This window comes from Mobula hypostoma, chromosome 5, assembly GCF_963921235.1.
Source record: "Mobula hypostoma chromosome 5, sMobHyp1.1, whole genome shotgun sequence".
In the NCBI taxonomy this organism is placed as follows: Eukaryota; Metazoa; Chordata; class Chondrichthyes; order Myliobatiformes; family Myliobatidae; genus Mobula; species Mobula hypostoma.
This window is the reverse complement of record NC_086101.1, coordinates 109,804,133-109,828,464: the sequence shown is the minus strand read 5'-3', so window position 1 is coordinate 109,828,464 and position 24,332 is coordinate 109,804,133. Positions and strand designations below refer to the sequence as shown.

Genomic DNA, 24,332 nt, shown 5'->3' with positions numbered 1-24,332 from the left:
AGACAATGGCGTTTTAATTCGCTGTTGCTTCAGGACTCGGACTTTGTTAATTTTATGAATGAACAGATTGAGCTTTTTTTTACAATTAACCATACAGAAGATATTTCGGTTAACACTCTTTGGGACACTTTTAAAGCCTATATTCGGGGTCAGATTATTTCGTATTCCGTTGCTTTGAGGAAGAAACAGAAGCAGGAGGAGATGGCAATTGTGGACAAGATTAAAGAAATTGATAAGAAATATGTTATGGCTCCTTCTGAGGAGCTATACAAACAAAGAACTGAACTTCAAATGGAACACAGTTTACTACTCTCGTCCTCGATTGTAAACCAATTAAAGAAAACAAGAAGTGATTTTTATGTTCACAGTGATAAAATTGGCAAGCTGCTGGCTAATCAATTGAAATCTAATTATGTTAAATCTCAAATCAATCAGATTTATAACCAAAATGATCGATTGATATTGGATCATGTGGGGATTAATCAAACCTTTTGTGATTTTTATTCTTCTTTATATCAATCAGAGTCTCCTCGAGATTCTAAATATATGAATGATTTTTTAGATAAGTTAGACTTCCCTCAGATTTCACAGGATATGTTTTCTTTATTAGATACTTCCATTACAATGGATGAGATTAAGAATGTTATTTTTTCTATGAATCTGGGGAAAGCTCCTGGCCCTGATGGGTTTACCGTTGAATTTTATAAATGTTTTGCTTCTTTATTGATTCCTTGGCTCTATAAGGTTTTTGAGGCTTCTTTGAAACTTGGTAAACTTCCGGAATCTTTTAATAGAGCATCAATTTCTTTAATACTAAAGAAGGATAAAGACCCTGCTCAATGTGCATCTTATAGACCAATATCTTTATTAAATGTTGATTCTAAAGTTTTTTCTAAGTTATTAGCAAATAGACTAGAAAAAGTACTTCCTTCTATTATTTCGGAAGACCAAACGGGTTTTATTAAAGGTCGTTACTCTTTTTATAATATTCGTACATTGTTAAATATCGTTTATACTCCCTCACAAAATGTTCCTGAGTGTGTTATTTCTTTAGATGCCGAGAAAGCTTTTGATAGAGTAGAATGGCCTTATTTATTTAAGGTGCTTGAAATGTTTAATTTTAGCTTGAAATTTATATCCTGGATTAAACTGTTATATCACTCCCCTGTAGCCTCGGTTCGTACTAACTCTTTAAACTCACCTTTTTTTCCTCTCTTTCGTGGTACTCGACAAGGCTGTCCTCTTAGTCCCCTATTATTTGATATTGCATTAGAACCTCTTGCAATTGCTATTCGAGAATCTTCAAATATTACTGGGATAACTCGGGGATTAAAGTCCCATAAATTATCACTCTATGCTGATGATTTACTTTTATATATTTCTAATCCTGAGAGATCCATTCCTGCTGTCTTAGAGTTATTAGCACAATTTGGTCTTTTCTCAGGTTATAAATTAAATCTTAGTAAGAGTGAACTTTTTCCGATTAATAAACATCTTCCCTTATATTATAAATATCCATTTAAATTGATTAATAATTACTTTTCATATCTTGGGATTAAAATTACTTGTAAACATAAAGATTTATTTAAGACTAACTTTTTACCATTAATAGACCATATTACTCAACTTTCATCTAAATGGTTTCCCTTATATTTAACTTTGATTGGTCGTATTAATGCAGTTAAGATGTTTTTTTTGCCAAAATTTTTATATGTGTTTCAGGCATTACCAATTTTCGTTCCTAAATCTTTTTTTTGATAAAGTTGACTCTAAAATTTCTTCATTTATTTGGCAGAATAAGAATCCGAGACTGGGTAAAATACATTTACAGAAAGCTAAGAGAGATGGAGGTTTAGCATTACCTAACTTTAGATTTTATTATTGGGCTATTAATATTCGACATATGAAATTTTGGTTACTTGACCGGGACATACTATCTATTCCTAAATGGGTAGCATTGGAATTACAATCTGTTCAGGGTTATACACTTGGTTCTATTTTAGGTTCCTCTCTTCCTTTTGATTCGAAACGCCTTAAGCAGGTCTCTAACCCGATAGTTAAATATGCTTTGCGTATTTGGTTTCAATTCAGAAAATTTTTTGATCTTAATCAATTCGGGTTAGCGATTCCTATTTTAGGTAACATATTTTTTCCTCCCTCTTTTACGGATCGCGCTTTTCAAACTTGGAAGACTAAGGGTATTTTACGGTTTTTGGATTTATTTTTAGATGGTTCCCTTATGTCTTTTGAACAATTATCTAATAAATATAACTTATCAAGAATATTTACAAGTTAGAAATTTCCTAAGTACTATACTTTCTTCCTTTCCAATGCTTCCTCCTATATATATTTTAGATTCGATAATTAACCTTAATCCATGTCAGAAAGGTGCATCGGCTATGATTTATAATATTATTATGAAACTTAGGAAAGCTCCATTTGATAAGATTAGGGTAGATTGGGAACAGGAATTGGGGCTTACCATTTCTGTGGATGATTGGGGGCAGATTTTACAATTAGTTAATACTTCCTCTATTTGTGCTAAACATTCCCTAATTCAATTTAAAGTGGTTCATAGAGCACATATGTCCAAAGATAAGTTAGCGCGTTTTTACTCGCATATTAATCCTTTCTGTGATAGATGTTCGGGGCAGATAGCCTCTTTAACTCATATGTTTTGGTCTTGCCCTACTTTGGAAACTTTTTGGAGAGATATTTTCAATATTATTTCTAAGGTATTAAATATAGATATCTCTCCTCACCCTATTACTGCTATCTTTGGACTACCTAAAATTTCTAGTAATCTTTCCCCTTCAGCCCGTAGAATGATTGCATTTCTTACTTTAATGGCGAAAAGATGTATTTTACAACATTGGAAAGAGCTTAATGCTCCAACTACCTTTTTTTGGTTTTCTCAGACGATTTTATGTTTGAATTTGGAGAAAATTAGAAGTAACCTTTATGATTCTTCATTTAAATTTGAACAGATTTGGGGACCTTTTATTCGATATTTTCATTTAATGTAATATTTACCCTTCTTGTTTTTTTTCACTGTTTTAATGGAGGTCGGGATTGAGGACGTGATTTTAAGTTTAACTCTGTTTGGTTTCAAGTTAGCCCATTGCTTTGCTTTGCTTTTAGTTAGCTGCACGGTGGGTTTTTTTTTGGGGTTTTTTTTTTCTTTTTTTCCATTGATATATATAAAATTTAGTATACTATTATGTTATCTTGGTTTCTTATGCTTAAATTACATTGTTTGTAGTATTTTCTTTTTGGTATTGTTATCTTTTGGAATTTTATTATACTTTAACATTGTATTAATGTTTATATGGCTTACCTTTTTTGTATACTTACTTAATAAAAAGATTTAAAAAGAAAGGAGTTGGTAATGGAGGCAGTAGACAGGGCGGTCAATTGCTCCGATTGTAAGGTGTGGGAAGTCAGGGACAGCACAATTGTCTCTGATGACTGCATCTGAAATAGGTGCATTCAGCTGCAGCTCCTGTTAAACTGAGTTAGGGAACTGGGGCTGGAGCTAGATGGACTTCAGATCATTCGGGAGGTGGAGGCAGTAATAGAACAGAGTTTCAAGGAGATAGTCACCCCTAAAAGTCAGGAGACAGGTAACTGGGTGACTGTCAGGAGAGTGAAGGGGAATAGACAGAAAGAGCAGAGCACCCCTGTGGCCGTTCCCATCAACAATAAGTATACCGTTTTGGATACTGTTGGTGGAGACGACCTACCAGGGACAAGTTGTAGTGGTCACGTCTCTGGCACCGAGACTGGACCCTCAGCTCAGAAAGGAAGGAGGGAAAAGAGGAGAGCAGTGGTGATAGGGAATTCGATCGTTAGAGGGACAGATAAAAGGTTCTGTGGGGGAGATCAAGAATCCCGGATGGTCTGTTGCCTCCCTGGTGCCAGGGTCTGCGATATCTCGGATCGAGTTCTTGGTATTCTCAGGAGAGAGGGTGAGCGGCCAGATATCCTGGTCCACGTGGGGACCAATGACATAGATAGGAGTAGGGATGAGGTCCTGAAGAAGGAATATAGGGAGTTAGGAAAGAAGTCAAAAAGCAGGACCTCAAGGGTGATAATCTCGGGATTGCTGCTTGTGCCATGAGACAGAGAGGGTAGGAACAGGAAGTCATGGCAGATGAATGCATGGTTGAAGAGTTGGTGCATGGGGCAAGGGTTCAGATTTCTGGATCATTGGGATCTCTTCTGGGGAAGGTCTGACCTGTACAAAAAGGACGGGTTGCACCTGAACTGGAAAGGGACCAATATCCTGGCGGGCAGGTTTGCTAGAGCTGTTGGGGAGGGTTTAAACTAGTTTGGCAGGGGGGTGGGAATCAGAATGTGAGTGCAGAGATTAGGGTAGAAGGACAAGGGCATGATGCTATGTGATCTGAGCTGGTGAGGAAGAACAGGCAGGGGACAAAACGTAAATGTAGACAGTTAGAGGGATTGAAATGTGTCTATTTCAGTGCTAAGAGTATTAGGAATAAAGGGATTGAATTTAGAGCATGGATCAGTATGTGGAGCTACAATGTTGTGGCCATTACTGAAACTTGGCTGGAGGAAGGGCAGGATTGGCTGATGCAGGTACCGGGGTTTAGGTGTTTTAAAAGGAATAGGATGGGAGGTAGAAAAGGGGGGTGGAATAGCATTCCTGGTCAGGGATAGTATCACGGCTATAGAAAGGGAGGACGCTGCAGAGGGAGTGTCCACTGAGTCGGTGTGGGTGGAAGTCAGAAACAGGAAGGGATCAATCACTGTGCTGGGAGTATTCTGTAGGCCCCCAAATAGCCCTCGGGACACCGAGGAGCAGATAAGCAGGCAGATTTTAGAATGGTGCAGGAAATACAGGGTTGTAGTTATGGGAGATTTCAACTACCCTCATATTGACTGGTACCTCCTGACTGCAAGGGGGATGGATGGGGCTGAATTTGTCAGGTGTGTTCAAGAAGGATTCCTGACACAGTATGTGGACCGGCCAATGAGAGGAGAGGCCATACTGGATTTTGTTCTGGGTGATGAACCTGATCAGGTGGCAGACCTCTTGGTGGGGGAGCATTTTGGTGAGTGTGACCACACTCCCTTAGCTTCAGCATAGCTATGGAAAAGGATAAAAACAGACAAAATGGGAAAGTGCTTAATTGGGGAAGGGCTAACTATGAAGGGACGAGGCAGGAACTAGCGAGAGTAAATTGGAAACAGATGGTCAATGGTGAAAGCACAGAAGTAATGTGGAGGAAGTTTGGGGACCACTTGTGCTGGGATCAGGATAGGTTTGTCCCACTGAGACAAGGAAAAATGGTAGGAAAAGGGAACTGTGACTGACAAAACACGTGAGGCAACTCGTCAAGAGGAAGAAGGAAGCATATGTTAGATATTAGAAGCATGAAGCAGGAGGGGCTCATGAGAAATATAGGGTAGCCAGGAAGGAGCTTGAGAAAGGACTTAGGAGAGCTCGAAGGGGGCATGAGAAGGCCTTGGCATGTAGGATTAAGGAGAACCCCAAGGCATTCTATGCGTATGTGAAGAACAGAAGGATGACAAGAATGAAGGTGGGGCCGCTAAAGGATAAAGAAGGCAATATGTGCCTGGAGGCTGAGGAGGTTGGGGAGGTCCTAAATGAATACTTTGCTTCAGTATTCACAAGTGAAAAGGACTTTGATCAGGGTGAGGTCGAAGTAGAACAGGCCTGTGTGCTGGACAATGTGGGGATTAAGGAAGAAGAAGTGTTGGATCTTCTTAAAAACATCAAGATTGGTAAATCCCCAGGGCTGGATGTGATATACCCCAGGTTGCTGTGGGAAGTGAGAGAAGAGATTAGTGGAGCAGTAGCTATGATCTTTGAATCCTCTTTTGCTGCAGGGGAGGTGCCGGAGGATTGGAGAATGGCAAATGTAGTTCCCTTGTTTGAAAAAGGTAATAGCGAGAATCCTGGGAACTATAGACCGGTGAGTTTTACGTCGGTGGTCTGCAAACTATTGGAAAGGATTCTTAAGGATAGGATCTACGAGCATTTGGAGAAATACAGTCTACTCAAGGATAGTCAACGTGGCTTTGTGAAGGGAAGGTCGTGACTCATGAGCCTAATTGAGTTTTTTGAAGAGGTAACAAAAGGAATTGATGAGAGTAATGCAGTAGATGTGGTCTATATGGATTTTAGCAAGGCATTTGACAAGGTCCCCCACGAAAGAATCATCCAGAAAGTCATGAGGCATGAGATCAGTGGAACCTTGGCTGTTTGGATAAAAAATTGGCTTACAGGAAGAAAGCAGAGGGTAGTAGTGGAAGGAAAGAATTCTGCCTGGAGGTCGGTGACTAGTGGAATGCTGTAAGGATCTGCCCTGGGACCCCTGCTCTTTGTGATTTTTATAAATGACCTGGATGAAGAGGCAGAAGGATGGGTGAGTAAGTTTGCAGATGACATGAAGATTTGAGGAGTTGTGGATGGAGCTGTAGGTTGTCGAAGGTTACAAGAGGATATAGACAGGATGTAGAGTTGGGCAGAAAGTGGCAGATGAAGTTCAATCTGGATAAGTGTGAGGTGATGCATTTTGGAAGGACAAACCAGAAAGCTGAGTACAGGGTTAATGGTCGGTTACTTAAGAGTGTGGATAAACAGAGGGACATTGGGGTTCAAATCCATACATCCCTCAAGGTCACTGCAGAGGTTGATAGGATAGTTAAGAAGGCCTATGGGATGCTAGGCTTCATTAATAGGGGGATTGAGTTCAAGAGTAGAGAGGTCATGTTGCAACTCTACAAATCTCTGGTGAGACCACACTTAGAGTATTGTGTTCAGTTCTGGTCACTCATTACAGGAAGGATGTGGAAGCTATGGAGAGGGTGCAGAGGAGATTTACCAGGAATTTGCCTGGATTGGAAAACAAGTCTTATGAGTCAAGGTTAGCAGAGCTGGGACTTTTCTCTTTGGAGCGTAGAAGGATGAGAGGAGACTTGATAGAGGTCTACAAGATTATGAGAGGCATAGATAGGGTGGATAGCCAGTGCCTGTTTCCCAGGGCATGAATAGCAAACACCAGAGGGCAAATATATAAAGTTAAGGGAGGGAAGTTTAGGGGAGACATCAGGGGTAAGTTTTTTACACAGAGGGTTGTGGCTTCCTGGAATGACTTGCCAGGGATGGTGGTGGAGGCTAAAACATTAAAGGTATTTAAGAGCCTCTTGGACAGGCACATAGATGAAAGAAAAATAGAGGGTTACGGGGTAGTGTGGGTTTAGTTCATTCTTTTAAGGAATATATGGGTCGGCACAACATCGAGGGCCGAAGGGCCTGTACTGTGCTGTAGTATTCTAGTGTCTAGTGTCTAGTAAACAGCAGAACAGTATTGATTATCCTCCAGTCCTCTGGTGCCTCTCCTGTCACTAAGGATGTTTTAAATATCACTGCTAGGTCCCGACAATTTCTGCACTTACCTCCCATAGGGTCCAAGGGAACACTTGCCAGGCCCTGGGGATTTATCCACCCTGACTTGCCTCAGGGTAGCAAACACCTCCTCCTCTGTAATCTGGAGAGGGCCCATGAAGTTGATGCCACTTTGCCTCACTTGTAAAGACTCTCTATCTCTCCTGAGTAAATAGAGGCAAGGAATTAATTTAAGATCTCCCCCGTCTGTTTTGGTTCCACACATGGATTACCATTCCGGTCTTCCAGAGGACCAATTTTGTCCCTTGCAATTCTTTTGCTTTTAACATACCTGTAGAATCCCTTAGGATTCTCCTTCACCTTGTCTGCTAGAGCAACTTCATGCCAACTTTTAGCCCTCCTGATTTCTTTCTTAAGTGTTTGCTTGCATTTCTTGTACTCCATAAGCACCTCATTTGTTCCTACTTGCCTATACCTGCTATGCACATCCTTTCTTCTCTTAACCAGGGCGTCAATATCGCTTGAAAACCAGGCTTCCCTACACTTGTTATCTTTACCTTTTATTCTGACAGGCACCTACAAGCTTTGAACTCTCAAAATTAAATGTTTAAAGGCCTCCTGCTTTGCCAGAAAACAGCCTGTCCCAATCCACACTTGCCAGATCATTTCTGAGACCATCAACTTTGGCCTTTCTCCAATTTAGAAACTCAACCTGTGGACCATACCTTTCTCTTTACAAATTTACTGCTGGCATTGTGGTCACTGGACACACAAACTTCTGTTACTTGCCCTGTCTCATTCCCTACTAGCAGATCCAATATCCCACACTCTCTTGTTGGGACTTAGACGTACTAAAGAAGGAAACGTTCCTGAACACATTTAACAAACTCTATCCCATCGAGTCCTTTTACAGTATGAGATTCCCAGTCAATATGTGGAAAGTTCAAATCACCTCCTATAACAAACTTATGTTTCTTACAACAGTCTGTGATTTCTCTACAAATTTGCTCCTCTCAATACCTCAGACTATTGGGTGTTCTGTAATATAGCCCCATTAACGTGGTCATACCTTTCTCATTTCTCTGTTCCTCCCATAATGCATCGCTAGTCAAGTTCTCCAGTCTGTCCTGATGGAGCACTGCCGTGATATTTTTCCTGACTGGTAACGCCACCCTTCTCCTTTATCCCCCCTACTCTACCACGTCTAAAACAACAGAACCCCGAAATGCTGAGCTGCCAGTCCTGCCCCTCCTGCAACCAAGTCTCACTAATGGCTAAAACATCATAATTCCAGGTGTTGATCCATGCCCTGAGCTCATCCGTCTTTCCTACAGTACTTCTTGCATTGAAATATATGGAGCTGAAGACACTTGTCGCACCATGCTCAACCTTTTGATTCCTGACTTTGTCTGAGGTCTTACCAACAGCTACCAGCCTCAACTGCTCCACTGACAGTTCTAGCATTCTGGTTCCCATCCCCCTTCAATTCTACCCCACCCTGCAGCATTAGCAAACTTTCCTCCTAGGATATTAGTCCCCTTGCAGTTCAGGTGCAAACCGTCCCTTCTGTACAGTCCCACCTTGCCTGGAAGAGGGCCCAATGATCCAAAAATCTGATGCCCTCCGTCCTACACCAACTCCTTAGCCACGTGTTAAACTGTATAATCTTCCTAGTTCTGGACTCACTAGCACAGGTAGCAATCCTGAAATCACAAACCTGGAGATTCTGCCCTTTAACTTTGCACCTAATTCCCGGAACTCCCTGTGCAGAAACTCATCATTCATCCTACCCAGCTCATTGGTACCTACATGGACCACTACCTCGACTGTTCACCCTTCACTCAGAATGCTGAGGACTCGATCTGAGACGTCCTGGGCCCTGGTACCCTGGAGGCAATGTACCATCCAACAATTTTGTTCTCACACACAGAACCTCCTGTTCATTCCCCTAACTAATGAATCACTATCACCATAGTGTACCTCTTCTCTCCCCTTCGCTTCTGAATCAGAGGCAGACTCAGACCACTGTGACTTTCCTCTGTTCGATCAACCCTCCTCCCCCCCCCCCAAACGTATTCAAAGTGATATACCTGTTGTGAGGGGGATGGCCGCAGGAGTACTCTGCACTGGCTCCCTAACCCCTTTCCCCTTCCTGATTGTCACCCAGTTTCCTGTGTCCTTCACCTTAGGTGTAGCTACCTCTCTATATGTCCTATCTGTCACCCCCTCAGCCTCCCGAATGATCTGGAGTTCATGCAGTTCCGGCTCCAGCTCCTTAACACGGATCATTAGAGGGTGCAGCTTGGTGCACTTCCCGCAATTGTAGTCATCAGGGACACTGGAGGTCTCCCTGCCTTCTCACATCCCATAAGAGGAGCTTTCAACTATCTTGCCTGGCATCTCCACTGTCCTAGCTGTGCAGATATAAAGAATGGGAGGAGAAAAAAAAACTTAACCTGGAGCTTTTCTTTTCTCTCTCTGACTGAAACCTCTCTTCACTGAAGACTCGAAGAGTTGAAGCCTCAAGATCAACACTCTGATGATGGCTGCTGCAATGATGGCCACTGTGCTTGCCCTGGCCTTCCTTTACTTTGCTCTTGTTAATCAATGCGGAACACCAACTGGTCACTGATCAGAGCTGCCGCGACCCACTGCTTTTAATACTCAGGCAGTGGATCTGATTAAAACACCCTCCTCTCAAACTTCTGATGTCTAGATTGGTCTCTGGTCAAAGCTCTTGCATATTAATGTATATTAGTTATGATTCTTCTGGTCTTTCAGTTTGTAATATGATTCTAGATTAGTGTAGAGGTTTAATACATGCTTTTTTTGTCCAAGGAGGGATCAGGCATAATGTGAAATGTCTACTATACAGTCCCATCACACACTCCCAGGGTAAGACACTGAATGAAGTTCCTTCTAGATCATCCCATCACATGATCCCAGGGTCAGACACTGAGTTAAGCACCCTCTATGCTCTCCCATCTCAAATGACTGGGATCAATAACAGAGTGAAGCTCCCCTTACACTGTCCCATCACACACTCCCAGGGTCAGATTCAGGAGAAGCTCCCTCCACATTGTCCCATCACATGCTCCCAGGATCAGACATGGAGTGAAGTAGAGAGAAAATGCTGGGAAGCTGAAAGTTCTGACAGTAGATAAGTCCACTACACCCCAGGGTTCTGAAAGAGATGACCAAAGAGATTGTGGGGGCATTAATAATGATCTTTTAATAATCACTAGATTCTGGCAAGGTTTTGGAGGATGGAAAATTACAAATATCACTCCACTCTTCAAGAAGGGAGGGAGTCAGAAGAAAAGAAATTATAGGCCAGTTAGCCTGAACCTTGAGGTTAGGAAGATGTTGGAGTCAATTTTAAGGATAAAGTTTTGTGGTACTTGGAGGCACATAATAAAATAGCCCAAAATCAATATGTTTTCCTTAAGGGAAAAGCTTACCTGACAAATCAGTTGGAATTCTTTGTATAGACAAAGGAGAATTGGTGGATATTGTGTACTTGTATATTCAGAAGGACTTTGAAGCTGCTTAGAATGATGAGAGCCCATCGTATTAAAGGAAAGATAATTGAATGGAAAGAGCATTGGTTGATTGGCAGGACATAAAGATTGGGAATTTCTGATTGGCTGCCATTGACTAGTGATGTTCCACACTAGTCTGTATTGGGACAAATTCTTTTTATGTTATATATCAATGATTTGGATAATGAAATTAATGGCTTTGTGGTCAAGTTTGCAGATGATACAAAGGTAGATGGAGGGGCAAAAGGTGTTGAGGAAACAGAAGGACTTAAACAGATTAGGAGAATGGACAAAGAAGTGGCAGATGGAATACAGTGTCAGGAAGTGTATGGTCATGCACTTTGGTAGAAGGAACAAAATAGCAGACTATTATCTAAATGGGGGGAAGATGAAAAAATCTGAGATGTAAAGAAAGCCCCATGTGGGATTCCCTAAAGGTTAACTTGCAGGTTGAGTCAGTGATGAGGACGCAAATGCAATGTCAGAATTCATTTCAAGAGGACTAGAATATAAAAACAAGGATGTAATGTTGAATCTTTATAAGGTATTAGTGAGGCCTCATTTGGAGTATTGTGAGAAGTTTTTGGCCCCTTATCTCATCGAAGAGGGTTCAAAGCTTCATGAAAATAATTCCGGGATAAAAACTTGTCATACAAGGAGCGGTTGATGGCTCTGGGTCTGTGCCCAGTTGGCTGCAGTTTTAGAAGAATGAGGGAGGATCTCATTGAAACCTGTTGAATATTGAAAGATCTCAAAAGAATGGACATGGACAGGAAGTTTCCTATTGAGAGTGAATCTCAGACCAGAGGGCACAGCCTCAGAATAGAGGGATGTCCATTTATAACAGAGATACGTAGGAGTATCTTTAGCCTGAGGGTGTTGAATCTGTGAAATTTGTTGCCACAGGTGGCTATGGAGGCCAAGACATTGGGTGTATTTAAGGTGGAGGTTGATAGTTTCTTGTAAGGGAATGAAAGCTTATGGGGAGAAAATAGGAGAATTGGGTTGGGAGGGAACTGGATCAACCATGATCAAATAGCAGAGCCGACTTGATGGTTCGAGTGACCTAATTCTGCTCCTGTGTCTTATGGTCTTCAGATGGTCTTAAGTTGCACCTAGGACTGGTAAAGATTAGCCATCTGTGGGCCCTGGAGATGGGCAGCTGAGGGTTCTGACCTGGCTGACTGCCTGGCAAAGTTCAAGGAGTATGTACTGTACGTGCTCGGTTAGCTGTGGTATTCACGGGTAACATATAGGTGTTAGATTAAATGTCATATTTGATGAGGATGGGAATGTGTTACTTCAATGTATATTTGTTTTGATATTTCTGATCTTGCAGTTTGTAATATGATTGTTCATTAGTATAGGCTTTAAATTTGTAATAAGTGTATTTTTGTACAAAATGGGGTCAGACACAGAGTGTAGCTCCCTCTACACTGTCCCTTCACACACTCACGGGGTCAGACATAGAGTGAAGCTCCCTCTACACTGTCCCATCATACACTCCCAGGGTCAGGCACAGAGTGAAGATCCCTCCACACTGTCCGGTCACACACTCCCAGGGTTTGACACATAAAAAAGCTCTCTCTGTACTGTCCATCACACTCGCCCAGGACAGAGTACATGCGTTACATGAAGAGTAAGGATTGCTCTACACTATATGAGAGTTCCATTCAATTATCCAATATTAGTGGACTGGAAGCTGTCCTTGGGCCTGATGGTGAATCTTTCAGGCTTATGTGTTTTCTGCCTGATGAGAGAAGGGGGAAGAGAGAATGTCCCGAGTGGGAGACTTGATTATGTTGGCTCTGTTCCCAAGGCAGTGGGAGGTGTAGACCGAGGCAGTGAAGGGAAGGCTGGTTTGTATGATAGATGGGCTGCGTTCACAGTTCTCTGCAATTTCTTGCGGTTTCTGGCCAAGCAGTTGGCACCCAGAGCTATGACGAAGACGAGATGCTTCCCTGGTGCATCTGTAAAAATTGGTGACATGCCGAATTCTCTTCGCCTTCTGAGGAAGTAGAGGCACTGGTGAACTTTCTTGGCTGTAGTGTCAATATGGCTGAACCAGGACAAACAGTTGGTGATCACCCACACACCCCTCCCCATCACTTGTTGCCATCAGGGAGGAGGTACAGGAGCTTGAAGACACATGCTGAGCAATTTAGGAACAGCTTCCTCCTTTCTGATTGGACTTTGAACCCATGAACACTACCTGACTATTTTTTTTGCACTACTTATTAAATCTAACCAGATATTTACTGTAATTCACAGTTTTTTCTCTATTATTCTGTATTGCATTGTACAGCTGCAGTAAAGACAACAAATTTCATGACATATGCCGATGATATTAAACAAATTCTGATATGATTCTGCTGTTCACAGCTGGGAACTTGGAGCTCCCAACCGTCTCCACTTCAGCACTGTTGATACAGACAGGGGAATATCAGATCAGGCCTGAAGGTATCTGGTTTAATTGCTTTTGAACTGCCATATTTACTAAGCCCGTCAGATAGGGTGATGCTTGTTTATCCAGTGCATTGAGCCTTGCTCCATCACTGAAGTTCAAGTTTATTGTCATTCAACCATACATATGTATACAGCCAAATGAAACAGTGTTTCTCTGAGACCAAGATGCAAAGCACTGTACATTAAGTCACACACAGCACCCAGCATATATATTTAAGAGAGCACATACAGTCACAAAATAACAGAAACAGTGGCATGGCCTGAAGATTGATGTCGTCTTGGAGCCCCGTTTCTGCAAGAGCAAGCACTCAGTAGTTCCTCCTCTCACTGCAGATGAAGGCAATCCAGCTTGTAGATTGCCTTCTACAAGGCACCTCGCTTGGGGTGCAAGAGGTCCTGGGTTCAAATCCCGGATGAGCCCCCAATTTTGTAGGGAGTTCAAGTTTATTGTCATTCAACCATACATATGTATACAACCAAACGAAACAGCGTTTCTCCGAGACCAAGATGCAAAGCACTGTACATTCAGTCACACACAGCACCCAGCATATATATTTAAGAGAGCGCATGCAGTCACAAAATAACAGAAACAGTGGCATGGCCTGAAGATTGATGCCAATTTTGTTTCTAGGGAGTGAACACTGGGGGACAGCACCAATGGGAGAGCCAGTCTCCAATCCACCACAGATTCCCGCACGCCCGCTGCAACTCTGTTCACTCCCACACTGCCCCGGGACATCCTCCCCCGGGTGGCTGTAACAGGCTTTGCCGCAGCGTGAGGCCCTGGTCTGCGCAACAACCAAGGTCATGCACCTCCCCTGACATCGGTCTCACCAATGAAACAATCAACCTGACGTGCATTATTTTGTATGACCAAAGTCCAACAGGACCTTGTGATCACAGGAAAATTGTTTACGACGCACACTTGCAACCGGGAGAGGCCGCTGCGAGCAAGCATGCCGCCATCGTACCGGAAGCCTTGCCCTGGCACCAATGGGCTGAATGGTCTCCCTCTGTGCCACCGTGCTGGTTTTCTTGATCAGCACCATTTTCTAGAAACATCTCTTGATTCCTGAGGCAGGGTCGCGACTCAAAACATCGACCATCTGTTTCCCACCACAGTTGCTGCCTGATCTGCTGCGTTCCTCCAGCATTTTGCTCTTGGTGCCCCCATGTGCTCTCTACCTTCTTCAAGTCCTCAGTCTCTGTTATGGATATATCACAGCCCTCTGGAGGGAACAATTCCAAGGATTCACTGAACACAGAGTGAAGCTGTTTCTCCTTCTCTCAGTCCTAATGACCCACCCCTGATTCTGAACTATGGCATCTGCAGTCCGTGGCCTCTTTAGCAGGTAGACCTGCCCACCTGCTCATTAATGCAAATATCTAATCAGCCAATCCTGCGGCAGCAACCCAATGCATAAAAGCATGCAAACATGGTCAAGAGGAGCAGTTGTTGTTCAGACCAAACATCAAAATGGGGAAAGAGAGATGAGTGACAGTGATCAGGTGGATGGCCGGAGGCTTTTTCCCAGGGCTGAAATGGCTAACACGAGGGGGCGCAGTTTTAAGGTGCCTGGAAATAGGTACCGAGTGTGATGAGTGTGAATGATCAGTGTGTGAATGATGAGTGTGTGGAATGCACTGCCAGCGATGGTGGTAGAGACGGATACAATAGGGTCTGTTAAGAGACTCTTAGATAGGTACATGGAGCTGAGTAAAGTAGGGGGCTATAGGGTGGGGTGATTCTAGGCAGTTTCTAGAGCAGGTTACATGGTTGGCACAACATTGTGGGCCGAAGGGTCTGTAATGTGCTGTAGATCTCTATTTTTCTAAATGGGATTCAAGTGACTTTGACCATTTGTGCCAGACAGAATGGTTTGTGTATCTCAGAAACTGCTGATCTCTGGGGATGTTGATGCATTAACATTCTCTAGGGTTTACAGAGAATGGTGTGAGAAACAGTAAAAGCATCCTGTGAGCGGTAGTTGTGTGGGCAGAAAGGTCCTGTTAATAGGTGAGGTGAGAGGAGAATGGCCAGACTGGTTCCTGCTGACAGGAAGGTGAGAAGATGCCGGTAACTCAGATAACCACACGTTACAACAGCGGTGTGCAGAAGCGCATCACTGAATGCACAGCACATCGAACCTTCAAGCGCGTGATGTGCCACAGCAGAAGATCACACTGGGTTCCACCACTCTGGCCACTTTATTAGGCACCACTTGATGAAATGGCCACCGAACGTAGATATCCCCGACAGCACAGACAACAGAGACGTGCTCTCTGAATCCAGCCTGTGAAACCGTTGAAGAACTTGATCAGCTTCAATGAGATCTCCCTTCAGTCTCCTAACCTCAAGCCTACTCAGAGTCATTTGGAGTCATACAGTACAGCAGCAGGCTCACCTGATACATACTGACTACGATGCACCATCCAAGCCCAACTGGTCCAGAACCTTCTAAACCTTTCCAATCCACATATCTGTCCAGAATTTGTTATTATACTTGCCTCAACCACTTCCTCTGGCAGCTTTTATTCAAAATGTACATACCACCTTCTGTGTTTTTAAAAAAAAAATTTCTGTTTAAGTTAATGATCTTTCTGCTCTCAGCTGAAACGCTTACAGCCCACCATCCCTGGAACCAACTGTCCGCTCTCAGACAGAGAGTGAGCTGGGGAAGTTTCAAGAGGCAAGGAGACTGGCTGGTATGCTGTTGAGTTCGAGAGACTAGAGAGAACGCGTCCCCAGTGGTCTTGCACCGACCTGCTCTCCTTCCTGTCCATCAAAATGCATACTTTCTTTACAGGACTATTATCAGGATCTCCAAGCAACAATCAAGGAGTTGACCATTTCTCCAAGTCAGCTGAGGACAACGTAAGTTTGACAGGCTTCTGACACTTCCTTGGTTTGTAGTACATCTACCCGCCCAATCTCGGGATCAGTTCCCATCAGTAAACGACCCAATATTTCCATTTTGACAGCTGCACTTACTGAGTTCCCAGGCAATCACATCAAACATCTGTGAGGCATCTCTGCCCAAAATGTTATTTGAAATATTCCAAATTTCCCTAGGGTCAGGCACAGAGTGAAACTCCCTCTACACGCTCCCATCATGCACCCCCAGGGTCAGACGCATAGTGAAGCTCCCATCACACTGTCTCAACACACACGCTGTGGGTCAGACACAGAGTGAAGCTCCCTCTACACTGTCCCATTACACACTCCCGGAGTCAAACAATTGTGAAGCTTCCTCGACACTGTCCCTTCACACACTCCCAGGGACAGACATGAAATGAAGCTCCCCCTACACTGTTTACTCACACAATTCCAGGGTCAGACACAAAGTGAAGCACACCTTACCCTCTCCCATTTCACACTCCTTGTATCAGACATGGAGTGTACCTTCCTCTACATTGTCCCATCACACAGTCCCAGGGACAGACACAGAGTGAAGTTCTCTCTACATTTTTCCATCACATACTCCCAAGGTCAGACATGGAGCGATGCTCCCATACATTGCCCCATCACGTACACCCAAGGTCAGACACAGCGTCAACCTCTGTCTACACTGTTCCAAAACACACATCCTGGTCAGATACAGAATGAAGCTCCGTCCACCTTGCCCCATCACACACACCCAGGTTCAGACACAGAGTGAAGCTCCTTCTACCCTGTCCCATCACACATTCACAGGGTCAGACACAGAGTGAAGCTCCCTCTACCTTGCCCATCACACACTCCCAGGGTCAGACACAGAGTGAAGCTCCCTCTACACTGTCGCATCACACATTCACAGGATCAGACACAGAGTGAAGCTCCCTCTACCCTGTCCCATCACACATTCACAGGGTCAGACACAGAGTGAAGCTCCCTCTACCTTGCCCATCACACACTCCCAGGGTCAGACACAGAGTTAAACTTCCTCTACACTGTCCCATCACACACTCCCAGGATCAGACACAGAGTGAAGCTCCCTCTACACTATCCCATCACACGATCTCTGGGTCAACAGTGTGAAACTCCCTCTCCGTTCTCCCTTCGCACATTACCAGAGTCGGATAAGGAGTTAACTTCTCTCTGCATGATCCCATCAATTAATCACAGGGTCAGAAACAGAGTGAAGCTCCCACTGCCATATCCCATCACACTCTCCCAGGATCAGACACAGAGTGAAACTACCTCTACACTGTCCCATTACACACTCTGCACTGTCCAACACAGAGTGAGACTACCTCGGTCCTGTCCCATCACATACTCGTTACTTCAGACACAGCGTGAAACTGCCTCTACAATGTCCATCACACTCCCCACGGTCAGACACAGATTATAGCACTCTCTATATTTTCCCAAAACAGACTTGCAGGGTCAGATATAGAGTGAAACTTTCTCAACACTGTCCCATCACACACTCACTGGGTCAGACACAAAGTGTAGCTTCCTCTATATTGTCCCAAGCACAGACAAAAAATGATGCCCACTCTACATTTCCCATCACACACTCTCAGGGTCACAAATGGCATAAAGCTCCCTCAACTCCCTTGGTGAGATAGAGAGTGAATCTCCTTCTGCACATTCCCATCACACACTCTCAAGGTCAGACAGAGGGTGAAGCACACTATACCCTATCCAATCACACACTCCCTGTGTCATACACAGAATGAATCAGACATAGACTGTTGTTCCATTTACACTGTCCCATCACACACTCCCAGGGTCAGACACAGAGTGAAGCTCCCTCTACACTGTCCCATCACACACTCCCAGGGTCAGACACAGAGTGAAGCTCCCTCTACACTGTCCCATCACACACTCCCAGGGTCAGACACAGTGTGAAGCTCCCTCTACACTGTCCCATCACACATTCACAGGGTCAGACACAGAGTGAAGCTCCCTCTACCCTGTCCCATCACACACTCCCAGGGTCAGACACAGAGTGAAGCTCCCTCTACACTGTCCCATCACACACTCCCAGGGTCAGACACAGAGTGAAGCTCCCTCTACACTGCCCCATCACATGATCCCTGGGTCAGCAGAGTGAAACTCCCTCTCCGTTCTCCCTTCACACATTACCAGAGTCGGATAAGGAGTTAACTTCTCTCTGCATGATCCCATCAATTAATCACAGGGTCAGGGTCCGACATAGAGCAAAACTCCATTTACTCTGTCCCATCACCACTCCCTAGTTCAGACACAGAGAGAAGTTCCCTCTACAATGTCCATCATACCACATAGGTTCAGACACAGAGTGTTGCTCCCTCTACCCTGTCCCATCACACATTAACAGGATCAGGCACCGAGCGTACTTTCCTCTATATTGTCCCATCACCAGGGAAAGCTCCATGGACAGTAACAGAGTGAAGCTGTTTCTACACTGTCCCATCACACACTCCCAGGGTCAGGCACAGAGTGAAGCTCCCTCTATACTGTCCCATCACACAGTCACAGGGTCAGACACAGGATGAAGCTCCCTCTACACTGTCCCATCACACACTCCCAGGGTCAGACACAGAGTGAAGCTCCCTCTACACTGTCCCATCACATACATCCAAGGTCAAACACAGAGTGAAGCTTCCCCTAGACTGTCCCATCATATACTCCCAGGGTAAGACACAGAGTGAGACTCCCTCTGCGTTGTCCCTTCATACCTTCCCAGGGTCAGACAAAGAGTAAAGCTCCCTCTACAAGATCCCAGCAATTACTGCCAGGGTCAAACATAGTGAAACTCCCTCTACTCTCTCCCATCACCCACACCCAGGGTCAGACGTGGGGGTGAAGCTCTCTCCACACTGTCTCATCACACTCTCCCAGGGTCAGAAACAGGATGTAGCTCCCTCTACATTTTCCCATCACACACTCCAGGCATCACAAAACAGGTATGGAGTAACAGACACAAAATTGTGGAGAAACTCACAGCAGCTCTATTGAAATGAATGAACAGTCAATGTTTTGAGTTGGGACTGTTCATCAGGACCTGAATGGAAGCGGGTAGAAGCTTGTATATGATGGTAGGGGGACTTGAAGTCGTACAAGCTAGAAGGTGATGTGTGAAGCCAGGTAGGTGGGGGAGGGATGATGAAGTAAGAAATTGGGGGTGATAAGTGTGAAAGGGTAAAGGCTGGTGAAGAATGAATCTGATAGGAGAGGAGGCTGGGCAATGAGAAAAAGAGAGTTAGGAGAGCACCAGGGCATGGCAAAGAGAAGAGGTAGGTGGGGAGCCAGAATGGGTAATGGAACAAGAGGGAAGGGAGACAGGGGAATACACAGATTGAAGTTCCCTTTCAACGATTGAAAGTTCAAAGTAAATTTATTATCAAAGTACATAAAAGTCACCACATGCAACCCTGAGATTCATTTTCATGTGGCATAGACAGTAAATCCCAGAAACATAATAGAATTAATGAAAGACCATATCAAATATGGTAAACTTCCACTGTACAAGAGACAACAGATGGTGTAAGTACAAAAGAAAAGAAAGAAGTACTAGTAATAAATCTTAAAGGGAAATCATATATGCTAAAGATTGCAATGAGAGTAATTCAAAAAAGGTATATTTAGAAGTTTGTATGTGGTCTGCAGAATGTCACCATGGTTCACTGGGGCCATCTTGCATCCCAGACCAGAGTCAGATGGGGAAGATAAGATAACATTAATTGCGGTGGATGAACATTCCCATCCATCAGTATGAGGGATGGGATCAAATGGGAGAGTGTGGTAGTTAACACGCTGGGTGTTTGACTTCACACCATGCCCCCCACCCCTCACCCAGTGCATGGAGAGCTCCCAGACTGGACTCTTGGCCGTTGAGGCAACATCAGGGCCGGAGCCAAGTCTACATATCTCTAAGAATCCACTGTGGAGGTCAAAGCCTGGTATCTGCAGGCCCATGTCTGTGTCCGCTGGAGACTTGTCCTGGGGTTAAAGGACTGTATATCAGTGGATGGTAGGAAGGAAAGGGGCTTGTTTTCTTGCTGTTATTATTTTGTTACTTGTGTTCTGTGTTGTTATGGCAGACATGCTGTGTTAGTCCTGGAATGTGTGATCATAAGATTTATGCCACTGTGCTCTTTGAGTCTGCTCAACCATTCCATCACGGCTGATTGCTAATCCCTCTCAACCACATTCTCCTGTCTTTTACCCATAACCTTTGACACACTTACTAATCAAGAACCTATCAGCCTTGGCTTTAAATAGATCCAGTGCTGTAGCCTCTACAGCCCTCTGTGCCAATGAATTCCTCAGATTCATCACCCTCCGGCTCAGGAAATAATTCCTCATCTCAATTCTAAAGGGATGTCCTTCTACTCTGAGGCTGTGCCCTTCAGTCCAAAGCTCCCTAACTATAGGAAATATCCTTTGCACGTCCTTGCGAACTGGTCCCAACACACCCTGGAATGTGCTGGTTGACACAAACGATGTGTATACTTGAGAAATAAACTAGAATTTCGAATCTGGAACCATGGGATTCCCCCTGTTCCCTGAACCCCACTGGCATAACCAGCAACACCACACCCCCCTCCTCCCCCATTCACACCCTGGGCATGGGCATTAACTTCCCCGTCTGCTACAGGTCTCCAGGTTGGACCCGGGAATCCTGCAGCCTGTGTACATCTCGACACCAGCTCAGCAGCCAGCCAGATCCAGCGGGCAAGCCATCTACTCAGAAATCTGACTCGGAGTACATCCTGCGCACGGGGACTCTGTGAGAAACGGATCAGCAGGGCACGTCTGAGCTTTGTCCTTTCCAGGCAACCAGTGCTCTTGGTGAGCAGTGTGAGGGATCCTGGCTGGTTTAGAACTGGGTGCACGATGGGTAAGAGATTCAGAGTCAGAAACTCTACACAGCATTGCTGAATTTCTGACCACTTTGCAGTCAACAAATCTCACTCCAATCTTAGCCTGTGTCCTCTCTTGTGACAGCCACCCTGTTCTCCCCCCTTAGCACTGAAATTCTTTCCAGCTCGTCTGCATGGATTGAAATCCCTCACGAGGTCCCGTCAAAAATCCATTCACCATTGGTATTTTCGATCACGTCTTCCTGCTGGTTCTGCATCAATTCGCACTCCAGCCCAGCACACAATTTCCATCTCCTCACCACTATCGTGACCGTAAACCTTCTAACTAGACAGGCTAGACAGCTTTGAGTTTACCCTTGGCATGGTCGTGCAGTGGCCAGCATTTTGATGCACCAGCAAGCCAGTTTGATGCACCAGCAAGCCAGTTTGAAACCCTGCCGCTGACTCTAAGGTGTGTACATGTTCTGCCCATGACCACGTGGGTTTCCTCTGTGTGCTCCAGTCGCCACGCACGGTCCAGAGACTTATGGGGTGGGATTAGTAAGTTGTGGGCATGTCATGTGGCACCGGAAGCGTGGCAACACTTGTGCATAAACAGATAAATAGATTGTAAGAGTACAGCACAGGAGCAGGCCACTCGGCCTACAGTGTTGTGCCAAACCAGCTACAAAACAAATCAAAACCCCCAAACACCAATCCCTCCTACCTACACCACGTCCATATCCCTCCATCATCCTCACATCCACGTGCCTATCCAAATGTCTCTTAAAAGCCTCTAATGTATTTGCCTCTACCACTGTACCAGGCATCCATTTTGATTACGTTGGTCTTCGACACAAGTGAGGCATTGTTCTGTATGTTTTGACGTACATGTGATAAATAAAGCTTTGTCTTTAATCTTTATCCAAAATTTAATCTAAATTTTGTCTTTAATCTTTATCTTTATACATGCAGTAGGCAGAGATGACTCTTCTGAGGAGGATGCAGAAGAAATTCACCAGGACGTAGCCTGGGATAGGAGTGTTTCAGTTACATGGGAAAAATGCGGAGGCTGTGTCAGTTCGTTTCTGGAGCAGAGGAGGTTAAGGGGGCGTGACTGACCTGTAGTAAATTATATGGGGTATCAGTCGGGTGCTTCCTAAGGTTGTCATAGCCGCGGGTGGTAGTGAGGACAAGCTCTCACTATCTTTTAAATGGCGTGCAACTCAAATAGCCTCTGACAACCAAGTCCAATTCCTGGCCATCACCTGTGGTTTAGCCACTAAGCCCAGTGGAACCATTTCTACAGATAGGGGAAGGGTCAAAGGCAGGTTACTGGTGCCTAAAAACCAGTCACTTCTGACAGATGGGGCTCATCAGCCGAGGCTGGCAGCTCCTCTAGGAGAAGGAAAACTCTGATCTGAAACTTCTTCTGCCTTGTGGCTAAACTCGCTCATTGTGCTCAGAGTACACCTTCTCAAAGGTCATGTCTCAAGCAAAGGAAGAAGAGAGCAACCCCCTCCCATGTACTATTTTATATACCCAGGATAGTTGAAACAAGACACCAGGCAGCCATCCGATGGGAAAAGCAGCTGCGGTTTCTAAACTAACCAATCACAATGGAAGCAACTTTCAACAATCAGAATAAGGCACCTCCCCCACACGACACTCCACCCCTCAAAAGTTGTGAACGTGATGATCCAACCCTCACTAGTATGACTGTCTTGAGCTCCCAACTAAGTTATAGATAAAACACAAAACACCCAGTACTGTAAACCCAATAGTCACTCCCAGTCTGCTATAGTAGTCCACTAGCTTCCCTGTGCCCCAAAAGACCACCAGCCCCACCATGGAGTGTAATAGCCAATGAGTTGGTCCCCCATTTAATTTTCTACTTGGACTCTGAGATATGAGCAACCAGGTGAGTGATGTTCACCAACCCAGCAGGAATGTAGGTGAAGCATTCTTCACCGATAATAGCACCAGTGCCGCCTTCCTTTGTGAGCAGTTCCTGAGACAGTCTGGCTGTACCACACTGAGAAAGGCTGTCATTCAAACCATCCTTCCTTTGTAATAGCCCTCTTACCGACCAGCATGGGCAAGGTGCTCATTCAGGGCGCTGGGGCGGCATACATACATACAGCACCACATATCAACCGCGCCACTCAGTGGGAACAACGGCTAGGCTTAGGAACTGCATATCCAGTAAGTGCCATTCAGCTTCCAACAAGTGCCCAGCATCACAACACCAAATGGCATAGACACAGCCATCCCAGGATACTGCTCTTGCTCACACTTTCCCTCCACCTTGTCACCTTGTACCTGTACTCAATGTACCGCCCGTACCAACACTCTAAGAAATCACTTTAAGAGTCAGGACATTCCAATTATACATATGGGGAAATGCCAGCCCTTATAGCATGTACTCCACCCTTATATACCGTACTCTGAGTTGAGTCTGGCTGGAATAGACTACCTCTTCCCAGCTCCCCCCAAAACAGAATTCCAAAATCCGAGAAGACAGATAATTTCCCCCAACAGTCCTTTCTTTGTCGTCAAAGTGATCGATATCAGTGGCATCCCTTCTGTGATGTAGTAAGGAGTCTTTATACAAATTCAGCAATCTGACCCTTTGGTCCCATGTGCAAATTCAAACGCCACCTCCAGGAATGTATAACAGGATCTCCCACCACAAATCAGTGTTGACCATTTTGCCATTCTTTAATGCAGGGAGGTACAAATGCATTCACTCCTGATTAGTCACTGGAGATTTAGAAAACACAAAACAATAAATCTGCAAGAATTGCTCCCCAAATGCTCAATTCCCTCTGAAATATGGGCATCTCATATCCGAAATAAGAAGAAGAAAGAAGAAAAAAGCCCTTAACTCTGAGTGGCATCATCAGGACGCTGGCATGATGGCATTTTCTCAGCAGGCTTTCTTATTTTTACGAGGCCGAGTTGCTAGCTCGACACTCAACCCAACACGGATGGAAAGTGTGCGAGGGAGCCAGCTGGATTCGAACTCCGGAGCCTTCGCTCCAAAGTCCAGTGCTGAAGCCACTACGCCACCAGCCAGTGATATCCGAAATAAAGTTGCCCAAATTTCTACCAAATTTCAACTCAAATTTCATATGACCATTATGAAAAAT

At 44.6% G+C, this 24,332-nt stretch overlaps 1 protein-coding gene across 1 annotated transcript in view; it reads left to right on the top strand.

Annotated features, from left to right (window-relative positions):
• LOC134347327 (uncharacterized) overlaps positions 1-22,039 on the top strand; it is a 32,577-nt gene extending 10,538 nt beyond the window's left edge. The window contains exons 4-6 of the mRNA XM_063049722.1: positions 13,324-13,401; positions 16,215-16,282; positions 20,976-22,039. Of these exons, the coding sequence (XP_062905792.1) occupies positions 13,324-13,401; positions 16,215-16,282; positions 20,976-21,077 (248 nt within the window). The 3' untranslated portion in view covers positions 21,078-22,039. The remainder of the gene's footprint in view (positions 1-13,323; positions 13,402-16,214; positions 16,283-20,975) is intronic.
• Positions 22,040-24,332: the final 2,293 nt, after the last annotated feature.